The 27,052-nt window shown below is 45.8% G+C and overlaps 1 protein-coding gene across 19 annotated transcripts in view; it reads right to left on the bottom strand.

Annotated features, from left to right (window-relative positions):
* SEC31B (SEC31 homolog B, COPII coat complex component) overlaps positions 1 to 27,052 on the bottom strand; it is a 39,407-nt gene that overhangs the window by 11,611 nt on the left and 744 nt on the right. For 6 of the 19 annotated variants that reach the window (XR_010115800.1, XR_010115797.1, XM_055252012.2 and 3 more), the window contains exons 2-19: positions 24,634 to 24,757; positions 23,862 to 23,985; positions 17,507 to 17,702; positions 17,198 to 17,293; positions 16,093 to 16,236; positions 15,610 to 15,752; positions 14,515 to 14,614; positions 14,234 to 14,395; positions 13,563 to 13,697; positions 10,469 to 10,699; positions 7,769 to 7,843; positions 7,407 to 7,505; positions 6,950 to 7,049; positions 6,275 to 6,453; positions 5,913 to 6,039; positions 5,377 to 5,522; positions 4,499 to 4,672; positions 3,632 to 3,793 (exon numbers count right to left, since the gene is read on the bottom strand). Coding sequence is in view for 17 of the 19 variants with exons in the window: in XM_055252012.2 (XP_055107987.2) it covers positions 3,632 to 3,793; positions 4,499 to 4,672; positions 5,377 to 5,522; positions 5,913 to 6,039; positions 6,275 to 6,453; positions 6,950 to 7,049; positions 7,407 to 7,505; positions 7,769 to 7,843; positions 10,469 to 10,699; positions 13,563 to 13,697; positions 14,234 to 14,395; positions 14,515 to 14,614; positions 15,610 to 15,752; positions 16,093 to 16,236; positions 17,198 to 17,293; positions 17,507 to 17,702; positions 23,862 to 23,985; positions 24,634 to 24,712 (2,472 nt within the window). In the remaining 2 variants the exon portion in view is untranslated. Of the gene's footprint in view, positions 1 to 3,631; positions 3,794 to 4,498; positions 4,673 to 5,376; positions 5,523 to 5,912; positions 6,040 to 6,274; positions 6,454 to 6,949; positions 7,050 to 7,406; positions 7,506 to 7,768; positions 7,844 to 10,468; positions 10,700 to 13,562; positions 13,698 to 14,233; positions 14,396 to 14,514; positions 14,615 to 15,609; positions 15,753 to 16,092; positions 16,237 to 17,197; positions 17,294 to 17,506; positions 17,703 to 23,861; positions 23,986 to 24,633; positions 24,804 to 27,052 lie in introns of all 19 variants that reach the window. The other 13 variants (XM_055252029.2, XM_055252036.2, XM_063618317.1 and 10 more) reach the window with 6 other exon arrangements.

Raw genomic sequence — 27,052 nt, 5'->3', positions numbered from 1 at the left:
TCCTCAATGCAACAGTGTTGGGAGGTGGGACTTTTTGGAAGTGTTTAGGTCATGAGGGCTCTGCCCTCATTAATGGATTAATGCCACTATAAAAATGACTTGCAGGAGTGGGTTTGCTTTCTCTTGCACATCTGCCGCCTGCCAGGTGAGGACATAGCAGCAAGGCACCATCTTGGAACTAGAGGGTGGAACCATACCTGCTGGAACCATACCTGGTGGTGCCTTGATCTTGGACTCCAGAACCATAAGAAAGAAATTTCTGTTCTTTATAAATTTCCCAGTCTGTGGTATTCTGTTATGGTGGCACAAAATGGACTAAGACACAAGGAACAGAGGGAAATGTCCTTGGTCTCATAAAGAGCATCTACGAAAAACCTAAAGCTAACATCATGCTTAATGCTGAAATATTGAATGTTTTTCCTCTAAGACTGGAAACAAGGCAAGAACATTCATGTTCACTATTTATTTATTTTTTTTTTGAGACAGAGTTTCGCTCTTGGTGCCCAGGCTGGAGTGCAATGGCACAATCTCAGCCCACTGCAACCTCCACCTCCCGGGTTCAAGCGACTGTCTAGCCTTGCCTCCTGAGTAGCTGGGATTACAGGCATGCGCCACCATGCCCGGTTAATTTTATATTTTTAGTAGAGATGGGGTCTCACCATGTTGGCCAGGCTGGTCTCAACTCCTGACCTTAGGTGATCCACCCGCCTCAGTTTCCCAAAGTGCTGGGATTACAGGTATGAGCCACCGCGCCTGGCTCATGTTCACTATTCTTATTTAACAGAGACTGGAAGTCCTAGTCACTACAATAAGGCATAAGAAAGAAATTAAATGCATATAGATTGAAAAGAAAGAAAACTATCTGCAGATTTGCAGACAGCATGACTGTCTAATAGAAAACCCCATGGAATCCACAAAAAACTTCTGTAACTATTCAGGAAAGTCACAGGATATAACCAGATCAATACATAAAAATCAACTGCATTTCTATATACTCACAATGAACAAGTGGAAACCAGGAAATTTGATTTTAAACTGCTGAAGAGAAAATTAAATACTTAGTAGGCATGAGCTGACAGGTGATATTAAAAAAATGAAATACTTAAGTATGAATTGGACAAAATATGTACAGGATTGGTGTGATAAAAATTATAAAACGCTGATGGAGAAACATGCCACGTTCATGGACTGAAAGACTGAACCTAGTAAAGATGTCAGTTAGGAACTTGTATTTGAATACTCATAGCAGCTTTACTCATAATACGCCAAATTGGAAACTACCCAAATGTCCTTCAAAGTTTGAATGGCTAAAAAAATTAAAACTGGGGCTGGGCACGGTGGCTCACGCCTATAATCCCAGCGCTTTGGGAGGCCAAGGCGGGCGGATCATGAGGTCAGGAGATCAAGACCATCCTGGCTAACATGGTGAAACCCCGTCTCCACTAAAAATACAAAAAATTCTCTGGGCGTGGTGGCGTGTGCCTGTAGTCCCAGCTACTCGGGAGGCTGAGGCAGGAGAATGGCGTGAGCCTGGGAGGCGGAGCTTGCAGTGAGCCAAGATCGCGCCACTGCACTCCAGCCTGGGCAACAAAGCGAGACTCTGTCTCAAAAAAAAAAAAAAAATTAAAACCATGGTACATTCACACCATAGAATACTACTCTGCAATAAGAATGAGTGAACTACTGGTACACAGAACAACTTGAACGAATCTCAAAGAAGTTATGCTAAGGGAGAAAAGCCAATCTCAAAAGGATACACATTGCATGATTCTATTTAAGTAACAATCATTAAATAGCAATTATAGAGCTGGAGAACATATTGGTCAAGTCAAGGATGAGGGAGGCGGGATAAGCACAGCTATAAAAGAGGTAACACAAGAGAGTCTTGTGGTGATGGTAAAATTGAGTATCTTGATTTTGGTGGTGGTTACATACCACAGTGTGGCAAAACTGCATAAACACACATAAACACACACATAACAATATGTAAAACTGGTGGAGACTGAATCTGAAATCTGAATCCATGGATTGTACTAATGGCAATTTCTTGGTTTTGATAGTGTACTGTGGTTGTGTGAGATGCCGACATGGGGCGGGGTGTTGTTGGGATGCAGGAGACATCCCAGTACATTTCTTTGCCACCTCCTGTGAATCTATAGTTATTTTTAAATGAAAAGAGACGGGGAGAGGGAGAGAGAGAGGAGAGGAGGGGAAGGGGAAAAGGGGAGACAAGTGAGGGAAGAAAGGGAGGGAGGAAAGGGAGGGAAAAAAGAAAAGGCATTAGGGTGGGGATTGAAGGTGGGACAAGATGAGCCATCAGAGCTTCTGCCTGATAACTCAGTATCCAAATCTCCCGGGATTCTGTTCCCCAGCCCCTCTAGTAAGCGTCTGGCCTCACATCTTAACAGTATCCAATCCCCCCGGGCACTTTGGCCAGAACCTCTTTCCTCTCCCTCAGTCCCCGCAACCACACACACACCTCTCCAAACTATCAGCAATTCTGTCAGTTCTATCTACTACGTACTTAGTATTTCAAATCCAACCTCACTGGCTAGCTTTAGTTATTTCATATCTTCATCATCCCTTACTATAGCCTAACTCCCTCCAGCCTGGCCCTTCCTAATATACAGCTAATTATGTCACTCTTCCTAAAACTGTTCAATAGTTCCTCCCTGTCGTTTAAGTTCTTTATCACAGAATGCTAGGTCCTTAGTGATCTAACTCCTACCTGTTGTTCCAGTTTCATCTAACTTCACTTCACAGCCACAAACACCTGTGTTGCAGCCCCAATGAAATAATAGTAATCCTCAAAAGGCCTCGGCTTACTCTTGCTTCAGTGCCTTTGTACATGCTATTCTCTGTGCCTGAAACAGTCTTCACTTGCTCATTCCTTTGCCTAAAAACTTTTAATCTTTGAAACTCTGATCAAACATCAGACTCTTTCTGAAACACTCCCTGGACTGCCCCCACAACCTCACCATACAGAGTAAACTACTTTCATCTGTGTGATCTTATAGCCCCTTGCCATACCCCAATCATAGTATTTATGAATTTTACTGTAGCTTTTTTTTTTTTTTTTTTTTTTTGAGACAGAGTCTTGCTCCGTTGCCAGGCTAGAGTGCAGTGGTATGATCTGGGCTCACTTCAACCCCCGCCTCCTGGGTTCAAGTGATACTCCTGCCTCAGCCTCCCGAGTAGCTTGGACTACAGGTGCGTGCCACCACGCCCAGATCATTTTTTTGTATTTTCAGTAGAGATGGGGTTTCACCATGTTGGCCAGGATGGTCTCGAACTCCAGACCTCATGATCTGCCCGCTTTGGCCTCCCAAAGTGCTGGGATTACAGGCATGAGACACCACGCCAGGCCTATTGTAGCTATTTTTTACATATCTATCTTTCCACTAGACTATGAGCTACTTGAGGGCAAGTATCACGATTTTTGCACCTTTATGTCCTAAGAGCCTAGTAGTTCAATAAACAGTTATTTATTATAAAAAGAACTGAATCTATGTTCTATGGAAGTCGGGAATTTTCATCAGTTTTGTTCACAATATATTCCAAGTGCCCAGAACCATGCTTGGCACGTTAAGTATTGTTGAATGAACAAATGAATGAACAAACAAGGTCTTACCTGGTGAGAAGGCTGGGATCCCAATTTGTAAGAGGATGTCTCTTTAGAGTGGAGGGTAGCTCCCACAACAATCCGGGGGAAGGGGAAAGGGGGAGACTGTTGGCCCAAGACAGCAGAACCTTGAGCATGAAAAAGCCGATCTCTTAGCTGCTGAACTGGTGGCTATAAGTTTTAACGAGGAAGAGCTGTGTCAAGAAATTAAAACAATCAAGGTCCCAGGTAGCAGTCAAATTTCAGCTGACCCTCTACACCAAGCTTGTCCAACCCGTGTTATTTTGTTGTTGTTCTGTTCTGTTTTGTTTTGTTTTAGGCTTTTAGCAGCCTGAAGCCATGGTTTTTGGTTTCTGTCTCTAGTGGTAAGTGGAAAACGGATGAGGAAGGGGCTTTACTGGCCCAACCAGAAACAGAAACTAAGCACTCACGACTGTATTCTGACCCTTGGACACCCCTGCTCTATACTCTAGCCCCCTTAGAAATGACTCAAGGTTCCCGAATCCCTGCCAAACACTTGCATGCCTCCCTCCTTGCTATTCTTTCTGCTTAGAATGCTCTATATCTGCTGGTAAGCTACTTCTCTTTGAAGGTCCAGCTCAGCTGTTTTAACCATTGGGAAGCCTTCCTTGACTTCTCCAGGCAAAAATCAGTCCCTTCCCTGGACTCCCACAGTGCTCAGTATAAGCTTCTGTTATGGCACTATAAGTCATCGACATCTGATCTTCCCCCAGTAGATTGTGAGGTGCTTAAGGGATTCCATCTTATCTATCCTAGGAGCTTCAGCATTAGCATAGTGCCTGGAACATGGAAGTGCTCAATCAATGTTAGATGACTGAATGAAATGGTTTGCTCTCTCCACATGGCCCCACTTACCTGAGCACAGTCACTGGGTAGAAAGCTCATGGCAGTGGCCAGGCTGCCCTGGGCTGCCAGGAGGTTGGCATACTGAGTGACCCTGTAGATTGTGGCAGGGCCTGGGCTCACCCCATGAGGACCCCACAGTTGCTCCAAGCTCCTGTTAAGAACCATCACCTTCTCCATCAGGTCCTGTAAGGACAAGGATGAGGGTGGTAAGCCTTCAATGAGGCATATCCTGCTCTCTTTTAAGTCCACGCAGCTCATTCAGGGATCTCCCACTATGGGTAGAGATGAGGGTACCTGGCCATACCTAGGTGAAGGCAGCAGATGATGACATGTAAGAACTGTGACAGAGAAGGGCCACCTGGCCTCACCTCCCAAACTGTTAAGATTGGATTTAACTGGACCCATCTGGGTCTTAGATTTTTGTACATCTCTACCTCTTCCTTTTGCTTTTTTACCCTTTCTGCTTATACATCACCAACCACAGACTCTGTTATACTAATTGTTTCATGTGTGACTTTTGTCTCTCCGTGAGTCTGTGACCCCCACTTTCTGTGGTCACCCACAGAACACCTGGCAGTTTAGATCCACAGAATTTTCCACAGTAGCTAATAGAAGGGCCAAGCCACAATTACTCAAGTGCTGAATACATCTGTAAAACCAAACCTGAAATAGGAAAAAAATTATGAAGACTAACACGGAAGCAGCTGCTGCTTAAGTCTTCTCTGAGGAAGGAGAAGATCCCAGACATTCAGGACCTTTCGCTCCTCCCTAACACCGTGGTTCCAGCCTGTCCCAGAAGATTCGCCTCTGCTAGCTCTGCACATCTCCACCACTAGCCTCCTAAGGGCCTGGTGTGGAATGGCCAGTACCCTGCAGAGAAGGGGTACCTGCAGAGCCATGGGGGACAAAGCCTGCTGGCATTTTGCCCAGCACTCCACCAGCCGCTCCACACTCCCTGAGCACACATAACAGAGTCTGGCTTCGGAGGTTAGTGCCCTGCCGCCCTCCTGTTCCATGCGAGTTCCCAGCATGTCTGCAGAGAGAGGAAAATTTCATTAATGGCACAGCTGCCCTGTGTGCCTCTCCTTCTCCTGTTTGAAAACAGGGAGAGGACCATGAGCCTGGGACAAGTAGCTGCAGTGGCTTTAAGACAACACTGAGACTCACCTTGCTGTACAGGGAAGGGGAAAGTTCTCACATCATGGTGTGACAAGACAAGGTAAAACAGGACAACAAAAGATCCCCTCTGAAAGTAGGGGCATGCACTGTGGTCCCTGCCTCCTGGCTGAGCCAGATTCTAGCCCTGACAACATTGCCTGGCCTCCCAGAGCTCAGGATGCTCCTCCACCTCCCTCCTGCATGCATCCTTTGACTCCATGCTGGGGTCACACCATTTCATCCTGAAGCCTGGGACCACACCTACCACAGAGCTCAGGGAATTTCTCTGTGCCTGAGTATGTCAGTAGCAAAGCCAGTGCCTCTCTCCAGTTCTTCAGGCTACAGGTACACACCACATCCTTCCAATTCTTTTGCACAACACAGGCTAGAAGCTGTAACGGGCAGAGGGGGAAAGAGGCCATCAGCCATCCATCCAGCATAGGCAGCAGGATTCCTGCACAGGCCTCCTGTTAGAGCACTGAGTAGAGGCAAGGGATGAGGTGGGGGTGGTTAGAGTAGAAAGAGAGAGGCAGGCAGATACTCAAACACGGGTCCCAAGGTGTGGGTATCCACCTCACAAGGTCCAAGTAATCCCCTCCCTTCTTCTCCTGCATGATGGGCAGTTACCGAGGAGATTTTGGTTTTCTTCTTGGCCAAGTAGCGCTCCTGTGTTTGCTTCAGCAGATCTGCACCCCCAGCCTGGGCCAGGATAAGGGCATCAGCAAAGCGCTCCTGCTTCAAACACAGCTCCACGGCTGGACCCAGTTCCCCAAGCAGGAGAGCCTGGCTTAGGAGTCCATCAACATCTGCAGGCAGAAGCATCCCCTCTGCATTAGTTGCTCTCAAACCCCAACTTCCTGCCCCCTCAGGGCCCATAGCACACCCTCTATATCTCTGTATCACTCAGCGTGCTTGGCTCCAAACTAAGCCCTCAAGCTTCATTCCTTGGCAATAAAATGTATTTTGGTGCCCAGGTCTAAAGACAGGGCCCAAGACAAGGGAGGGAACTGATGTGGCAGTAGCACAGTGTGAGGTGTGCTTGATCACAGTGGGCAGGCCCACAGTGCTTTCAGCAAGAAGGATAGAAGAAAATCTGTTGGTAGAAGACCTTCCATAGGAAGGACCTATCCATGAAAATCTACAACCAGAGAGAGCTCTAACTGGTAAGCGACTCACTCAGCATTTGAGATGGTGGGAGGAAGGCATGAGGCAGGGGACAAGAAGGGAATGTCTCAAGTCCAAAACCTCCATGCCCACCTAGTCCTAAGCAGAGACTCTCTCTCTCCCTCAGGGTCAGGGTACCTTTTGTGATGGGGATCTCCAAAGGAGTCATGTTCTGAGGGACCAGCTCATCAAAGAAGGCTGAGGAAGCAGAGGCTTCCTCTGTGGTGTGTTTGGAGGCCTGTATGAGGAAGGACAGAGGTGACTACTTAGGGATGAACCCAGAAAACAGACAGTGAGCTGGCTTAGCAGCTCTGAGAGCTCTACTGTTTGGCCGTTAATGGGTAAAACTAAAAAAATAGCCAGGTAAGGTTTGGGAAGGGCCATAGTTCACAGTTAAGACACAGCTCTCCACTCCCAGCCCAAAAGCTTAGGGACCCTGTGTCTCACACTGGTTCTAAGAGAGTGAGGAGTCTGAAGACTTCTACAGATGCTAAACACTTACAGAGAGCAAAGAAAAGGGCCAGGAAGGGAAAGATGCCCAAAAGGCAGGTTTCCTGTATTACCATAGGTCAGGCTGACTAGACTCCTACCACACCTGGCTGCAGAAGGCCTGTTGTCTGTCACTGTTGAGGTCATTTCCCTTGGGCTGAGGACTCTCAGCTAACCCCATGTCACTCTTCAACCATGTGGCCACCTGCAGGGAGAGACCTATGAAAACCACTCTTTCCAGCGTAAGATCAAATAAGCATTATCCTCTTCCTACCTCCATACCCCACCAACTGGACTCTCTAAGATCCCTGATCTATTTCTTTCTGAGAAAAAAACAAACTCCAAGATGTAAAATGCTCACATATGCAATCATAAGGCCAGGAAGAGGTATTCTGAGATGGTTTACTCTGGCAACATTCTCTTCTTCTCTTCAACAAGTACATGTTTCTGATGTGAAAAGCAGCTTACCTTCTTCTGAAGCTCATCTTTACTGTATCCTAAAAGCTTTAGGAATTTCATTCTGGAGTCTTGCTCTAAGGTCACCTAAGAAACCACAGAACACAGAAAAGATTCCATTAAATGACCATAAATGACGGTCTTCCTACACCAAGCTGGGCATCTGTGCCAGTATACCCCCCAATATAGTTCTTTGTACTACTAGAAGTGCCCTCAGCAGTCCAATGCCGTCTCTCCCTTTTCCTCCTTGGATCTGACTTACTGATGGGCTATGGGCAGTGTTAACACAGCCCCCTGCCCTTTGCACATGAGAATTTGACCTTTCATTGACTTCCTAGCTCTGTTACCCTGGTAGTCTGGTGAGAGTAAAATGTCGGCTGTTCCTAGGCAATATGCTTGTGATTGGTAACTTGCATAGACTGGAACTATGTAACCTAGAAATAATTAATGTGAACAACATGCTATGCGTTTCCCTGATTGCAGTGGCTCTTGTAACTGGACAGATTCCTTGCAGGGACCCCGGAAGCTATGCTTTTAGAATTGGTACAAGAGATATTGGCTCTTGTGGGCAAGAAGCTTCTAAGTCAGAGCAACTTATGTACCTGCCTGATGTATATTCTCATCTCCTTGCACCTGAGCTGTCTCTGGGGGGCTGAAGAAGAGAACTCTGAATTACTGCAAGACTGCTGAAAGGGCTCCCACAGAAGATACCCGCCTGATGCTACCCTGCTGCGGTCCCTATCCCATATCCTTCCGAGAAGACTGCTGCCAAGTATAGCCTACAGTAGTCTTGTGAGTCTAAATGGTGTTTTTTTTTTTTTTTTTTTTTTGACAGACTCTCACTCTGTCGACCAGGCTGGAGTACAGTGGCGCCATGTCGGCTCACTGCAACCTCCACCCCCAGGGTTCAAACGATTCTCCTGTCTCAGCCTCCTGAGTAGCTGGGATTACAGGCACCCTTAACCATGCCCCGGCTAATTTTTTGTATTTTTAGTAGAGACAGGGTTTCACCATGTTGGCCAGGCTGGTCTCCAACTCCTGACCCCAGGTGATCCACCCGCCTTGGCCTCGCAAAGTGCTGGGATTACAGGCATGAGCCACTGCACCCAGCCTTGTGAGTCTAAATGTTTCTTTGAGAAGACCTCTGGTAGAAGTTGCACAGGTACGGCAAACAAAGTCAGCTTCCCACTCAATGTCCCAAATACCAAGGAGCAAACCTTTCTGAAGCCCCTGTAATCTTGGTTAGCTGTCCCAGGCCCTTAATTTATTCCACACTGAACCATGATTTCTAACCATACCTTTCTCATAGTCTCTCTGGTCACCCTTCTCCTTCCATGCCCTTCCCTTGGAAATGTTCACCACACCCAACCAGGAACCATCATGATGGACAGCTCTTGGGTAGCTTTTAAACCAGAATGCCTGGCCAGGCGTGGTGGCTCACGCCTATAATCCCAGCACTTTGGGAGGCTGAGGTGGGTGGATCACCTGAGTTCAGGAGTTCGAGACTAGCCTGGCCAACATGGTGAAACCCTGTCTCTATTAAAAATACAAAAATTAGCAGGGCGTAGTGGAAGATGCCTGTAATCCCAGCTATTTAGGAGGCTGAGGCAGGAGAATTGCTTGAACCCGGGAGGCAGACGTTGCAGTAAGCCAAGATCATGCCATTGCACTCCAGCCTGAGTGACAAGAGTGAAACTCTGTCTCAAAAAAACAGGAACAAAAAAACTCAAAATGCCCTGTCCTATAGGTCCCTCTGTCCTATAGGTACCACTGTCTCCTTTGTTTAGCGGAGTAAAGGCTGAACTCCTGACCACTCCCTCTCTTTCCCATCTCACCATTCCTGGAACTTGTATCCTGCTTACGACAAAAGCATCATTTCTTATTCTTTTCTTCCCACATCATTCTCTGGCTTCACTGTATAGTCAAGATCTTTCTCAAATCCTCTTTCTCTAACTTCCTGATGTCCACCTTCATAAAGCTCTACTATGCCTAAAGCTCAAATTTCAAGTCCCTCTCAGATGCCCTGGTACAAGCCCAATCCTTTTTGCTTTCTTCTATACAATTCCAAAAATTTGCACAATCATCCCACTGACTGACCAGTCAGCTACTTCCCTTTCTTCCTTCAGATCTCTCACTTGCTCATTTCCTTTGATAGGTATAGTACTTCTCCTGGTGTCATAGGAAACTTGAAATTAAATGAGAACTGGCACTGAACCCATGCCTCCAGCGTACAGTGGCACCTGAACCCTAGGACCCACTCCAACGACTTGCCTTGGGTTACGTGAAACCAACTCAAAGCCTTCTTATGACAATGTGTCCTTCTAACTAATCATTTTCCTTTCTCCTCTTTTTCTCTTTCTTCCCTTTTTTCTTCCTTTCCATTACCTTGCCTGCCCTTTGGCATGATACCGTGAAGGTCTTTGCCTTGGCCCTGGTAAAGTACCTAGGACATCAGCAATAGTAGCAACAAAGGAAAACATCTCGTGTATTCCCCATCTTTCCTAGCCTCTTCCCAAATGGCCTCTGAGCCTCTGGTAAAGGGTGAACGTTTTGTGTCCAGATAGTGGGTATAGTGTGGGGGAAAAACTAATGGGAGTTAAGGCCTCTGAAATCTGGGTCCCAGTGTGCTTGTGCTTCTCCTGCAGTTGACACAGGTTGGAGTTCCAGGCTTTGGGGAGACACTTCCGAGCAGCTAGCCTTCAGGCTTCCCACCTTCAGGAACTGCCACAGCATCTTTTCACTTTGCAGTAAAGCTTGCTGGCTCTTGTTCTGACAGTAATTCAGTAGATTTCCTGATCCCAAGGCCTCCTGCAGCTCAGTTGATCGCATCAGGAATTCAGATTCTGTGGTGACTTGACTGATGAAGACTAGGCGGGGGCAAGCCTGCGGCACCAGATGGGCAGGGGTGCTGAGGAGGCCAAAAGTAACCAGCTTCCCTCCAAACTGGTGAGGAAAAGCAAGAAGGGTAAAGGTTATACCTTCAAGCCAAAAAGTAACACTAAGTCAGGTTCACAGAGAAGGCTATCTGATGGCTGACCCTAGGCTAGGAAATAAATAAAATAAGAGAGTTCCTGGTGGGGTGGAATAGGATCAGGACTTTAGTATTGAATGCATCTCCCTACCAAAACCACTTCTGCACTCTTAGGACCACCCGCTTCAAACTTCACCACACAGTACTCACCTTCTGCTAACCTGTCCTGGTACCACCATTCTCCCAGTCACCTGGGCTAAATACCTCAGCATTAGCAAAGTCTTCATACCCCCTATAGCCAAGCAACGACAAAGTCCTACTTATTCTTGTTCACTGTCTTTCATACAGGTCCCCTCCATCCCATTCCCAGTGCTAGTACACCCAGATTACTAAAATAGTTTGCTAGCCTTCTGTTCTTTTCCCTCCTCTAGTTAAGCCTTAGACTATCCCTCTATTGTTTGTACCAACCTGCTGCTATTCAGGAGCTTGTGTGGTTTTACAAGGCCACAGGAAAGAGCTTAAGCTCCCCCGCATGCAGTGCACAAACCTCTGCAAAATCAGGGCCAAACCTATCTTTCCCAGCATCTCTCTCCCTGCTTGTTTATTACAATTGCTCCACATCCCTAAAATGCCCGGTGTGTTCCTGCTTCTGTGCCTTTACCCACAACACCCCCACCTGGAGTATCCTTCTCACCAAATTAGATGCCTTATATAAAGCACCTGGCACAAAACAGGACCTTGGAAAAACCCTTTTTACTCCAGCAGTTCTCAACATTGGCTGCATATTAAAACCACGTGAAGAACAATCCAGACTTGCCAGGCCACACCCCAGACAATACAATCAGAAACTCTGGGGGTGGGACTAGGCATCAGAATTTTTTGAATTATTCAGGTTATTCAAATGTGTATCCAAGGCTGACAACTTTTTTTTTTTTTTGAGATGGAGTTTTGCTCTTGTTGCCCAGGCTGGAGTGCAATGGCACAATCTCGGCTCACCGTAACCTCCACCTCCCGGGGTCACTCGATTCTCCTGCCTCAGCCGCCCAAGTAGCTGGGATTACAGGTATGCGCCACCACGCCCGGCTAATTTTGTATTTTTAGTAGAGACAGGGGTTTCTCCATGTTGGTCAGGCTGGTCTCGAACTCCCCAACCTCAGGTGATCCACCCGCCTCGGCCTCCCAAAGTGCTGGGATTACAGGAGTAAGCCACCAGCGCCTGGCCGACAACTATTTTTTTTTTTAGCTTTTACTTTAGGTTAAAAAAATTCAATCCAATGCAGTAAATGTGCATGTTTGTTACATGGTAAACTTGTGTCATGGGGGTTTGTGGTACAGATTATTTGGGGTTGATAACTATTGCTTTACTCCCTAACTATTCACCATTTCTTTTCCCAATATCCACCTCCTAATGAACTCTCCCAGTCAGAATTCTTATTTACCGTGACTTCTACAGCACAAAATCTACAGATTAATGCTAAACAAAACCATTTTAACTTTTGATTTATATAGTACTTGATAGTTTTACAAAGTATGTACATATATTCTTATTTGTGGTTCATGTTAATTTTCTGGGCAGGCATCACTATCCCTGTTTTACCGAAAACAACGGTTAAGTCCTGAGAGGTTAAATGAATTGTTCAAGGTTACCCAGCTAATAAATGACAGAGCTATGATAAGAATTCAGGCCTCTTGACCTCAGAATTCTTTACCTCCCTACTTCTTTTTCTTTTTAAGCTCACAGCCTATTGAATGTGTTAGTCTTGCCTCCCCAGTAAAACTGTTGGCTTTGAAAACAAGAACTTCCACTTTTATACATCTGTTTTCAATTCAAAACTAATATTTAAAGCACTGTACCAAGTGCTTCAGGGCCTTGTCATTCAAAGTGCTAGTCCTCAGACCAGCTGCAAGGACATCAACTGGGAGCCTGCTGAAAAATCAGAATCTTGGGCTTTACTTCCGACTCAATGACCCAGTTTCTGAATTTTAATAAGATCCCCAAGTGATGTGGATGCACATTAATAGTTTGTGAAGCACCGCTTTGGGGATATAAAAATCAGCAAGACATAGTCCCTATCCTTAAGGAGTCTATTACTTAGCAGGGTAATATGCATATATGTATATAAATAACTTTAGTATAGTTAGAATGTATCATTACCAAAGTATAAGTCTGTGGGATTAGAGACAGAGGTTAATTTTGACTTGGGTTAAAGACAGGCATCAAGGAGGAGATAGTATTTAAGAGAGGGGCCTTGAAAGGCTGTGGTAGCATTCAATGGGCCCAGGAGAGAAGCTGAAGGTTAGGGTACAAGCAGAGACAGGAAGAGTTGAGGAGTTATTTACAAAACAGAAAGAAGTCATATGTAACTGGAACATAGAGAACATATGAGAATGAGATGGAAATGGAAAGGTAAGTGGAGCCCTGTGCACATTTAGCCTTGTCTATAAAGCAATGGGAGGCTCAAAGGTTTTGAACAGAGAAATGACAGAATAAAATCTGGTGTTTTTTTTTGCCTTCTTTGTAGTTCCTTACTACCAGTCCAGACATGTAAGGTTAGAGAAAAGATGGAATCTCAGGCTATTTCTCCACAACCGAGAATTCTAAGGCAGTCAACTCCTTTTAGACAGGACTGGCAGAAGATATAGAATGGGTGAAGTGAAGAGAGGGAAGCTATAGTAACTCTCTCCTTGAGAGGTAAAGTGGGATCCATTCTGAGACAGAGGCAGTGGGAATATGTCTCCTACAAAACTTAGCTCCATGCTGGGCACATGGTAGGCTTCACAAACATACACACACACAGACACACACACACACACCTATACATCCACTACACTTACAGCAAATGAAACACCTGTTGGTCTTCTAACCCATTTGGGGGGTTTTTTCAGGGGAGGTATCAGTGATGCTTGTGCCACTTGCTCTGGCACCTGCAGTGGTGGGAGAGGCTGGCCTTTGCTGAAGGAAGAGGAGATCTGGGGGGGAAAGACACCTGCATCGCCATCCTAAAGTGACAGTTTAGTCAGGAACTCCACCTACAAACTCCATTTTGGGAGGAATCCTTGAGACACCCAATTTGACCTAGAAAGGTCAGACTCCCATATTCTAGGGGATGGGGAAGTGAGTGGTAGCGAGGGTGGGACTCCTATGCAAGTAAGCTCTTGGAAAGACTACTACATTCAAAGTCTACAATGGAGTGTGGCATAAAATGGATCTATAGGAGAAAGATAAGAGTCATACTCTTGAAATAACTGTCCCAGCAAAGGGGTCCCACTGTCCCTGAAATACTATAGGGCCCATCCAATAACAAGAGTCAAGGTGAAGGCCTTCTTCACATTGTGGCAGAAACTGACATCCTTTCAGGAAGATGGGCACTAGAACAAAGGTACAGCCCTCCCAAACCCTGGGCCCTGGTCTCCCAATCTCCAATATCTCCGCTTCTCAAGCCACATGTCTCTCTCCCACAGAGACAGCCCCTTCCCTCCAGCATTCTCTACCAAGCCCTTCAAACCTTGTCAGCCTGTCTCATGTGCTGGACTTCCCAGCTCCTACCCATCACAGAGTACAAACTGATCCAGCCGTCGCAGGAGGCAGCAGAGAACACTGAAGGGTCCCGAGGGCACCACTGCACATCAAAGCACCAGCTGCTCTGTGTTGGTAGCTTATATACCACCTAATATGAGGGAACACACCATTAGGGACAGTCCATGAAACCCAAAACACATGGCTGCAGCTGAGATTCTTCTACCCTCTCTCTCCCATCCCAGCATGCCCACAGAAGGGCCAGCCTACCTCACTGCTCCCCAGGTTCCAGCACAAGATCTGGCTGTCCTTAGCACTAGTGAGCAGCAGCTCAGCATCAGCCTGGCTCCATGACACTGACAAGATCCCCCTAAAAAGGGAAGGGAAGAGGAACTAGCATTTGTTGAATGCCTACTATGAGTAGGGTGCGTTATATGTCTTTTATACATTTTATAGGGCATATCAGACCATCCATGCCCTATAAAATGCATGGTCTGATATTATCTTACAAATGAAGAAAATGAGGTTTTGAAAAATTAAGTAACTTTCCAACAGTTGCAGAGTCAGAACCCAAACCAAACCTCAGAGCCCGTGCACTATGCAATGTACCACTCTGCCTCTCTTAGATCACTGCAGGATGGCCTACTTCTTTTCACTGATTAGACAGTAGAGATTATGAATCAGTATGAATCACACAAACACTCATCACTATGGGTGCTTTTAGCCCAGGAGGTAGTAAAGACCTAACCATCTAAAGTCCCCAAGGAAGCCAGGCACAGTGGCTCATGCCTGTAATCCCAACACTTTGCGAGGCTGAGCGGGGAGGATCACTTGAGCCCAGGAGATTGAGGTCACAGTGAGCCTTGATCACGCCACTGCACTCCAGCCTGGGTGACAGAGCAAGAACTGGTCTAAAAAAATAAAAGTCCCCAAGGAGATACAAAGGCACCATGGCCCTTTGGTTAGAAAGAACAGATTGTAGAGGCCTGTTCACAGGACAGACAGGAGTCAAGTTGTTTTTATGAAAAAATCCTGGAGAAGGCAAGCTCATCACCTAAAGAAATGAACGTTATCCTCATATCAGAGCCTGCGGACTAAACACTGGTTCCAGTATTTCTCATTACCCCATTCCATTCCCATCTCTGGAATTTAGATGGAATCTCAGCCTCCTCTCCATAACCTCAGGGTCTAAGCGCCTCCTCTTGGTTAAGGCTGGAGTTGGTATTGGATGACTATATGTTGACCGGAATGGCTTTAAAGCCAGGGAGGATGTTTAGTAGCTAAAGTGAGGGATACATTGCCTCCTACCCAGGCCAGTTATGTCCACCATCCCCCCAAGGATATGGATGACGTCTGAGATGTTACCTGCTGTGGTTCTCCAGCACCTTCAGGGGCAAGGAGGCAAAGCGCAAGTCCCACAGCTGAATCACGGGAAGACGATCATCCTCTGAGCACAGCACTAACTGGGTGGCAATGTCAGGATGCCAGGCCAGGCCTGAGCAGTGCATCTGTGAACAAAGCAGATCCCAATGGGTGCTGTAACCTGACTCTTTTACCCAGTTGAAATGGGACCACTCTGAGAGCAAGTTTTCTGTCTCTTCTGTGACTGGGAACACCACAGGCATCAGAGAGTGATGGCCAGGAATAAGTAAGGAACGGCAGAAGCTTCCAGATCAGCTCTGTTTAGCTTCTCAAAGTTTTCACTCTCAATAGGAAATGTGCTAAGTGGCTGACTCCACATGTCTGACAGCTGAAAGCAGGACTCTGGCCTGGGGCAGAGCAGCTCTAACTGCTAGGCAGGAGAGAGAAGCCAGAGCCCATGCCTGTGTTCTGACCTCCAATACTCACCCTGTTGCTGTGATCACTGACTTTGATGATAGGCTCATTCTTCCTGAGATCCCACACAACTGCCTTGCCACTGGGGTGAGCAGAAGACAGAATGTGTTGGGCTTGCCGGTTCCAAGACAGTGCCTTGATGTCCTCTGGGGGCTGCTAAGGCAGGATGGGGACAGAAAGATGACAATTTGTCACCCCCTGGACAAAGTGACATCTGCTGTTCCACTGCTCCCAGCCACCCACAGCAAGTCCAAGAATAGACATGGGGCTACCCAAACTAAAACAGTGTTGTGAAGCTGGGAGTTGAATTTTCCAGGGAGGATCCTTTAGGGTATCAGTGTAGAAGCAGAGGGGATGGCAGGCACATCTAAGTTTTACTCCTACCCAAGGTTTTACTAAGAGGATAGAGTCAAGATTTTAAAAAACAGCCCTCTTGTCTAGGACAAAAAGAGATGGAGAGAAGGAGGAAGATGAGGGAGGGAGGAAAACAGATACCCAAGACCCCCGGAGAGAGTGAGGCTGAGAGAAAAACCACAAGATGCTATCAAATTGAAACTTAACTTACCTCACGATACTGTAAGCACAGAAGAAAGAGAAAAGGCCAGGAAGCAAAAAGATAGGCCCAGTTACAGATTGACAGACAGGCTCTCCAAGAGAGACCAGACCCCCGACTGCAGGGGAGAGCCACATACAGGGAGAACAAAGCTGACCCCCCCCCATAAAAAGGACAATGGTATGTCTGGGGTCCTATTCTTGCTCCCTCTTTGCTGGGCCCAATGCCCTATCCAACCCTGCGAAAGCTCTACTGTGATAAACAGCACTCCCATCCCTTCTTGTGGTGTCTTTTGCTCTCCCCACCTTTCATCTGCCTCCCAGAAACTCCTAGAACAAGTAATGTGCACAAACCAACTACCCCATATACACCCTCCACCCACCGGCCATCCTAACTCTTATCTGGCTGGTAGCAAGTTAGTCTGTGGAGTTTTATTGCCCTCCAGTGGTAAAGCCTGATATCTCTTGAGCTCCGATTGGCTCCAGAACTCAAGACTTTTACTTAGGAGAATCAGCTGCACATTCTAAGCAGCAGCCAGGGTTGGGTAGTGGGGGTGCTGCTTACCTGTGACTTGGATCCCAGGGTCATTGGCACATTCAAGTTATTCAGATCCCAAATGAAGATTTCAGAATCGCTGGCCCCTGAAGCCAGGAGGTTGCCCTGTATGAATAAAAGGTGTTTGGAGACATACCACCCTAGGAAGAAATAGAGCAGGAAAGGAGGAAAGAAGCCCAAATTTGGGGCTATCAAAAGCTTCCCCTGAAACAGCCTGGAAAGGGGTCAGAGTTACAGACTGGAGGCCACAAACGAATGCTTCCACTCAGATCTGTTGCTCCCTGGCTTGGCCATGTTTGACTAACTGAAATGTAGTACCTGGAAAGGATTAAAGTCAAGGGCTCTGACAGCTCCCGTGTGCTTCTGTTTCTGGGCAATCACAGGCTCCTTCCCCGAAGACAGGATGTGGGTCACATTGTATAGAATAAGCATGCCATTGTCCCCGCCGCCTGCAATAACCCTGGAGCTTTCCAGAAGCCCACTGCCAAAGCTCCCCCAGATCAGCTTGTGAAACCTATAAAGAGGAGGAACTGGCATCAGTACAAACTTAGGTTCATGTCAGTAAGCACAGGATGGGCATCTCTGTCAGCTTCTGCCATTATGCAGGCAGCCCCACCCCTAGCTGGAACTTGCCTGTCTCCTTCATTTCCCAGACAGAAGGGAGGTATCCTCCGCCCAGTCCTGCCCTTTCTCTGAAAAAATGTTTCATCTATGTTACACCAGAAGCCAGGAAGCTACTGCCGCTGAGTTGTGTGGAGGTGTATATATAAACATATATATGTACATTTTTAAGTTAACATTGGGGTTATATAGGCCCATGATATATACTTCAAATAGATTACTTCACATAATCCTCACAATTCAAATAGTCAGGTAATAATAGCAACCACTTACGCTGACTGAATACTTGCTATGTATCAGACACTGTTTTAAGTGCTTTAGATGTATTAGCTGACTGAATATTTAACAACCTCATGAAGTATTACTATTATTTCCATTTTCAATTGAGAAAACTGAGGCACAAAGAAGTTATAAAATTTCTGTACACAGAGCTAGTAATTTTATCCCCATTTTAGGATAAATGCTAGGAAGTAGCAGGGTCAAGGTTCAAAGTCAGGCCCATCTTATTCCAGAGCCTGAGCTCTTAACATCATAAAATACTGTCTCCTATTGAGAGAAAGATCCAAACTCTTCTGTAACTATTAGAAGCAGGCTCCCTAGACCAACAATTCACTCTCAAACTGGAAATGAGAAAAGACCCAATGGCCTCCCCATCCCATGCCTCTCCCATGTGGCTGGCCCACTGGAGTGGCCATGTGGCTACAAAGGGCCAGACCTGGAGACAGAGGCATGAAAGGATACACTCCCACTCAGGAAATACTTTTCTGGATTTCTGAGGATGCTTCTAACAAGATAATGCCAACGTCTTGCCCCAGAGAAAAAGATCCCTTTGGATCCCTGGATCCCTTCTGGACAAGTTTGGGTCCTCTGCAAAGCCCCTATGGAAGGCATGTGAAATCCCTGAAGCCTCATAGGTGGTCTGTCTCTCACTTCATAGCTGCCAAGGACATTTCCACAGCCCTTTGGAGAAGCCAGATATCACGCCAAATGAGGTTACAAGATCTCCAACTGCAAAGAAATGCTCCCTGCGAACAGTCAGCAAAGCAACTGAGTAGGTGATAGGCAGGAGCTTGTTAGGCCAGTCACTGGTAGGCCAGTCACTGGAGCGGAGCCAACTGGTCAGAAGCAAAGTGTGGAGCACCAGCTCGGACCAGGTCAGCATCTGAAGCAAAACAGCAGAACTAACACAATGCTAGCTAAGAGGCTACTGCCAGAAAGGCTGTTTTCTAAGGTAGCAGAAGGATGTTTTTCCATACAGGTTCAAGAGGCTGCCATGTCATCCAGGGACTGGAGCTCAGCAGGGGTAGAGGACATGTCAACTGAGTAGCTAGAGAAGCCCACAGTAGGTCACACAGGAACCAGCGGAGGGTATGTCCAGTGAAAAACCCACATGGAGATGCAGAGGGTGCAGCGGCCTCAGCATGGTCAGAACACATGACATACAGAGCAGAGTAAAAGGTACCTGAGACCTCAAGGGGGAGTCACCAAAGGGCTGGAGAAGAGGGCAGTTACTTCAGAGTGGCAGTTACTTCAGTTTGCCACATACAGGGTGTGACAAAATGATTTTCTTTCTGTATGCACATAGAAAGCACATTTCTGTGGTTAACCACCTCACTAGCGAGGGTAAAGCTGGTGCCTGAATAGGTTGTGATAGAGAGCAACCTGAGCGAATGGGCTTAACACCTAGGTGGAGTTAAGTGAGGAAGGCGACTTGATGGTTCAGGGTGCTCAGGGAGTGTTCCCATCTCTACTCTGCAAATGAAAACGGAACAAGAGATGGGTGGGTGTGTCCTATTCCGCAACTTTCCTGTAAGTTTGGATTTTTAAAAAATAAAAAGTTAAAAAACAAAAAAGGTGGTCTAGCTGGGCACAGTGGCTCACACCTATAATCCCAGCTACTCAGGAGGCTGGGACAGGAGGATCACTTGTGCCCAGGAGATGGAAGCCAGCCTGGTCAATAAAGCGAGACCCTATGTCTGTTTTTTTAAAAAAGAAATATCTGCTGTGTAAATTGTTTCCATGATTTATTCATTCCTTTGGTTTGGATTCTTTCATTTTCTTAGTAAGATTCTTTTCAAAAAAATCCCAGCTTCATGTTAGTGAACTAAAGTGAAAAGAGTTTGTCCATATTCAAGCCAAAATAACTTGGGAAACTCAAGCCTCCCTAGAAGTCAAACAGAGTGGTTAAGGCAGTACTACAAGCTGGAGAATGAATGGAGCATTGGTTGTTTGAGAGGAAAGCTACTTTTCTGAATGCCTATTATACAACAAACTACTACGCATCTACCATGAATCCTCAATTTACAGTGGAATAAAAAGGTTCAGAGAAGTTAGATAAACTGTCCAAGAGGACAGCAAGTAGCAGAGCTGGGATATAAACTCAGGTCTATCCAACAACTAAGCCATGCTCTATTATCTTAATGCCTCTAGAAAGAAGGCAAGTCTTGAGAACAGGAAAACTGAGAGAAGTACACAAATGATTTTTTTCTGCTTGATGTCGTCCCTTACAGAAGGCCCCCAAAGAGAGGACACAGTGCTCCCCAAGTAGCTAGAATTGAGATAAAGGTAGAATGACAGAAGACAGATCCTCTACTTTCTCCATGTTACTTGAGGATGGTTCTTCCAGAGGTTATGGGGGCCACTCCAGAGAGCTAGAAACTCAGTGTATAGAGAGGGTAAGGTACAGCAGACCACACACTGGTCTCTCATTTCATTTACCCACAGCAGCTATGTCCTCAGTCAATGATATAAACAGTGTGATATTCTCCCAGAAACCTTTCTGAGTGAAATTCATCTAACAAACCAAACACTGTTTGCTCCACTGCACATGTTAATCCATATTGATTTTGACTGCATCCAGAGGCATTTTTCCATGCACTCTCTTCAGTCTATTTATAGCTTGAGGCTGCCCCTTATCTATACCCATACTGGTGTTTCAGAACATTTTTCTTTCAGTCAAATATTTCTAGGTAGATAATATTTCTCTGATGCATCAGAGAAAAACTCTTAAGACACTAAGCCTAAAAAACTCTTAAGACACTAAGACTAACTGAAGAACTGAAGACTAACTGTAACTGAAGTGCTGGATTTGAATGCTGTTTGGTAACCCAGAAGTTTCTTCTTCCTTTTTTTTTTTTTTTGGCAGGGTCTTGCTCTGTCTGTCGCCCAGGCTGGAGTGCAGTGGTACCATCTTGTTGGCTCACTGCAACCTCCGCCTTCCACGTGCAAGCGATTCTGGTGCCTCAGCCTCCCGAGTAGCTGGGATTACAGTTGTGCGCCACCACGCCTAGCTAATTTTTGTATTTTTAGTAGAGACAGGGTTGCACCATGTTGGCCAGGCTGGTCTTGAACTCCTGGCCTCAAGCGATCCACCGGTCTCAGCCTCCCAAAGTGCTGGGATTACAAGCATGAGCCATCGCACCTGGCTGGTAACCCAAAAGTTTCTAATATCACTCATTCATATAACAAATATTTATTAAATACAAATATTTATTAAATATAATGCCAGGCACTGCTCTAAGTGCTGGAGATAGATCAATGAGTAAAACATTAAAATCTCGGCCGGGTGCGGTAGCTCACGCCTATAATCTCAGCACTTTGGGAGGCTGAGGTGGTTGGATCACCTGAGGTCAGGAGTTCGAGACCAGCCTGGCCAATATGGTGAAACCCCATCTTGACTAATAATACAAAAATTAGCTGGGCATGGTGGTGCACGCCTGTAATCCCAGCTACTCGGGAGGCTGAGGCAGGAGAACTGCTTGAATGCAGGAGGTGGAGGTTGCAGTGAGCCGAGATTGAGCCACTGCACTCCAGCCTGGGTGACAGAGTGAGACTCAGTCTCCGGAAAAAAGCAAAACAAGGCCGGGCGCGGTGGCTCACGCTTGTAATCCCAGCACTTTGGGAGGCCGAGGCGGGCGGATCACAAGGTCAGGAGATCGAGACCACGGTGAAACCCCGTCTCTACTAAAAAATACAAAAAATTAGCCGGGCGTGGTGGCGGGCGCCTGTAGTCCCAGCTACTCGGAGAGGCTGAGGCAGGAGAATGGCGTGAACCCGGGACGCGGAGCTTGCAGTGAGCCGAGATTGCGCCACTGCACTCCAGCCTGGGCGAAAGAGCAAGACTCCGTCTCAAAAAAAAAAAAAAAAAAAAAAAAGCAAAACAAAACAAAAAACCATTAAAATCTCTGCCCACATGGATCTCAAAATTAAGTTTCTAAGATTATACTGCCTCTTTCTTAAGAACTCTTAGCCCTAAGGAGCCACTACTACGCTGAAGCTATTGCTTTGCTTGTTGAGGATTAGAACTAGTGCCCCCTCATCTTTTTTCTTTTCCTATTAGCTTTCTCAGGTTGAACCCCTTTTTTAAGCTCCAGCATATAAACATCTTGAATTAGCTCACCCCTTTGAGGGGCCCCTTCTGAAATGTTTGGTTAGGGGCTAAGAGTACCTAATCATCATCAGTAAATCCTCAAGTGCCTGCTCTTCAGAGGATATAGGTACTGGAAATACAAAGAGATGTAAAAAAAAAAACCTGCAAAATAAGAGATGCTGTCATAAAGTGATGCAGGAGCTCAAGAAAGGGAAAACAACAACTAACTTTTCATTATGAGGTTAAACTATGAAAAGAAAGAGGGTACTTCTGCCTAAATATTTTAACTAATCTCTTAGAGGGACCAAGAAATGCACAAGGAGTTCATCAGTCATCAGATGGAATGTTGCCTTCTAAACCAGTAACCTCTAATATATATTTAAAAAGTAGAAATTACACTTTATTAATAGTATAACAAAAAAATTAGCCAGGTGTGGTGGCACGCACCTGTAGTCCCAGCTACTCGGGAGGCTGAGGCAGGAGAATCCCTTGAACCTGGGAAACAGAGGTTGCAGTGATCCGAGATCGCCCCACTGCACTCCAGACTGGGCAAGAGAGTGAAACTCCATCTCAAAAAAAAAAAAAAAATAGTAGAGCCAGGTGGCTCAGTGGCTCACACCTATAGTCCCAGCACTTTGGGAGGCCGAGGGGGCTGATCGCTTGAGCTCAGGAGTTCAAGACCAGCCTGGGCAACACGGCAAAACCCCATCTCTTCTAAAAATATAAAAAAATTAGCTGGGTGTGGTGGCATATACCTGCAGTCCCAGCTACTCAGGGGGCTGAGGCGAGAGGATCGCTTGAGCCCAGGAGGTGGAGGTTGCAGTGAGCCCTGATCGTGCCACTGCAATCCAGCCTGGGCAACAGAGTGAGACCCTGTTCCAAACAAAAACAAAAACAGTATAGTAGTACATGTATACATTTATACTGAATATATAACTTGAGTATAATGAATATTCACATTTTTTCTGATGATATAAAAATTTGGAGACCATCGCTTCAGATTATAAGCCCCACCTTTATAAGACCTTTAGAAGAAGGGCAGAATAATGGAAAGAAGGTAGGCTTTGGACACAGATAGGCCTTGACTTAAATCCTAGCTTCTCAGAGTTTCAGTTCTCTCCTATGTAAAATGGAAATATGGTACTTATCACTTAGGTTTATTATGAGGAATAAATAAAATGTACAGAGCCCCTAGCACAGTGTCTGGCATGTACACATGTGCTCAATGAATGATAGTATCTAGCGCTGGAAGCCTGCAAGAGCCATGAAATCCATGAGAACCAATCAGTGTCTAAAAGCAATGAGGAGAGGATCATTCGTTCTCTTCCTTGTTGGCAGAGAGAGTGATATTGTGTAAGATGTTTATCTTCACAAGAGCCAAGGGAGGAAGGAGCCAATATCTCTGGGTTCAAAGACAGACCAGGTACACGTGGGTCCAGGCTTGTCTGAGGCATCTCTATCACATGCATTCAGCCTGACACTGCTATTGCTGCTGACTGGAAAGGTGGGGGTGGTTGTTTTTTAAATCCTTTTGCAAAATAAGCCCAGGGTTAACTTCTCTCCAACTTGGCAAAGCTCCTTCTTCCCTCACTTGGTTCCTCATGAGCCCTGAGAAACACACACTGCTCCCAGGATTCCTCATCAGGATCTACCCTGTATACCCATCGACAGATCAGACAATACCTGCTCGAGGCAGAAAGGACTGCTTTGTGTTTCAAGTCCAGAGAAGGGTCTCTGAAATCAACCTCAAATATTTCCAATGTGCCATTTGTGCTGAAGGAGGAATCTAGCTGTTGGGCAGATGTTCCTAGGCACAAGAAAAGGCAGCATATGAGCAGCAATATACGCATGGATTTCAGGTATAAGAAGGTTAAGGAGTGAAGAAGAGAAGGAACAGAAGAGGGCTGGGTATACCCTTTCTCAAAGGTAACTCCACAAAAGCAAGAAAACATTGGCTGGGCGCGGTGGCTCACGCCTGTAATCCTAGCACTTTGGGATGCCGAGGCGGGTAGATCACAAGGTCAGGAGATTGAGACCATCCTGGCTAACATGGTGAAACCCTGTCTCTACTAAAAATACAAAAAAAATTAGCCGGGCGTGGTGGTGGGTACCTGTAGTCCCAGCTACTCAGGAGGCTGAGGCAGGAGAATGGTGTGAACCCAGAAGGCAGAGCTTGCAGTGAGCCGAGATCGCGCCACTGCACTCCAGCCTGAGCGACAGAGTGAGACTCTGTCTCAAAAAAAAAAAAAAAACATGACGTACCTAAACTTGAGCCATAGTCCTAGGCAGCCCTCAGGTACCCAAAATACCTAATATCTCCTTGCTTATGCTGTGAGCCACCCTCGCTTTCTATGATCTGAGAGCTTTCTCTGATGCTCAATAAATAATTCTAGATACTAAGTTTCCCCTCATCTTATGTACTCCCAGTGGATCCTAATTCACAGTGTCACCATACCTGTGGCCAGATACAAAGGGTATTGGCTGGCTGGGCTCCATGCCTGGACAGCTGGCCGCTCAAGTTCCTTCAGCTTCATGGTCTATCCTGTAGGTGGCAGAAAACTGACATGGCCCTCAGCCCACTGAAAATAGAAACCAGCAAACTTAACAGCCAGATCCAGGGAGCATCTGTGGACAAGAGTTCTTGTTTGTCTTTCTCCATCACAAGATAGGGCATTTCAGGGCAACACAGAGTGACAAATACATGACCATCTGCAGATCTAAAGATAGTTCATTCACCCAATTACTGAAATGTAATGCTTTAAACCGCAAAAGATACTCAACCACAATGGCTACCACAGGTCCAGTGGTGATAACCATCAAACCAGACAATCTCTCAGTGATTTTTGTCCATTTCCTTGGCTTTAAATAGCATCCATATGCTGATGATCCCCAAATTTATATCACCATCACAAATCTCTTCTCTAAGCTCCCAGTTCTTATATACAATTTCTTCTTCTTTTTTCTTTTTTTAGACAGAGTCTTGCTCTGTCGCCCAGGCTGGAGTGCAGTGGCACGATCTCAGCTCACTGCAACCCCTGCCTCCTGGGTTCAAGTGATTCTCCTTGAGTGGCTGAGATTACAGGCATGTGCCACCACGCCTGGCTAATTTTTGTATTTTTAGTAGAAACGTAGTTTTACTGTGTTGGCCAGGCTGGTCTCGAACTCCTGACCTCAAGTGATCCGCCGCTTAAATGCAATTTCTAATCAAATATTTCACTTGGATATAGTAGATACCCAATGGGGGAGGGAATTCCCATTTTAGTCTGTCTAAAATGGAATTCTCTATTCTACCATCTCTTACGGGTTTGTTTTTTTCAGAAAGGAGCAAAGTTACAATCTCTTCTGTTCTTCTTCCAGTTTTCTTCATCTGGGTAAATGGTTCCACTATCCACCCAATTGCTCAACCCAGAAGCCTGAAAATCCCTCTTGATTCCTCCTCCCTCATTCTCTTCTAATCCGTCATTTAGTCTTCCTGATTTTACCTCCAAAATATATCTTAATCTGTCTACTTTTCTCTATTTTCGCTGCCAACAGCCTTTTTGATTATATCATCTCTTACCTGGAGTACTGCAACAGTCTCCCAACTAGCTATCCCCTTTCTACTCAAGCCATTACCCAATTCGTTCTTTACACAGCAGCAGGAGTGAACTTCTAAAATAAAAAATAGGATTTTGGCATTCCATGCTTAAAATCTTTCAATGATTTCTATCACACACAGAATAAAACTCAAAGTTCTTTGAGCCCTGCCCAAAGGCTCCAGCCTACCACTTCAACTTCATATTTTGATATTTTTCTCATTCACTGTGCTTCAGCCACACTAGCCTTTAATTTCCTGACATTTTCCTTCCTTAGAGCCTTTACAAATGCTGTTCCCTATGCTTTGAATGCTCTTCGCTTCACTTTCTACATGACTGTCTCCTTATCATATCTTTCTGGGCTCAGCTTCTCACTTCCCCAAATAAGCGAACTACCCGATCACAAAAAGCCTCAGTTTTTTTTCTTCCTAGTAATTTATAATTACATATTTATTTACATTGACATTGTCGGTCTCTTCCACTAATATGCAAGCTCCATGAGAGCTGGCACTGTGTCCGCTTTTGTTCACCATGTTATAACTAGTTTCCAAACGAATGCCTGGCACATCGTAAAAGCTCGAATGTGGACACCCATTTTAACTCTGTGGTTTCTAATTCCAATGTATATTCAAGGTCCCATCCCAACAGGCTAGCAAAGAGGTAGAAATGATTTTTAAAAATTACACTGAACTTGAGGAGAAAGCTTGGGACCTACTGTGACCTGCTTGAGTAAGCTATAGTCAGATCAGTCTCACCTACAAAAACAGGAGATAGTATTACTTAATCTCTAACGTACTTTCCAGCGTGAAGAAAGTTGAAGCCTGCCCATTAAGCCAAGATTTCCAAGGGACCTTTAAACACTTGTGGCTACTATCAGGTATCCTGTGACCAGCTCAACACTCTACTATACAGTCACCAGTGCCACCTGCTGGTCACAGCCATTTTAATGTTTCTGGGAAAAGATCCCCTAATAACAAAAATAGGAGCTGCGATAAGCAGCTGTGCATTTGATGTGCATATCTCATTTAATTATCTCAGTGGTCCTATCAGGTAAGTACTACGATTATGCCCATTTTCCAGAGACGACAACTGGCTAGGCCGGGATGTGAACCCCCATCAGCATCAAGAGCCTGTATTTCTAACCATTGTACTAGTCGCAAGTAAACCCTATAAAGTGTTTTAATCACTGACAGTCTAGGAACTGGGAAAATGGGCTCTTAATTCACATTGTTCAGAGGCAGCTATTCACAGAAAAAAGGGCCCCCGCTGGGGTCAGATTGGCCATGGGGGCGTGAGGGG

The sequence above is a fragment of the Symphalangus syndactylus genome, chromosome 2 (assembly GCF_028878055.3).
Source record: "Symphalangus syndactylus isolate Jambi chromosome 2, NHGRI_mSymSyn1-v2.1_pri, whole genome shotgun sequence".
NCBI lineage: Eukaryota > Metazoa > Chordata > Mammalia > Primates > Hylobatidae > Symphalangus > Symphalangus syndactylus.
Note: the sequence above shows the minus strand (reverse complement) of the source record. Positions and strands in the feature narration are given on the sequence as shown.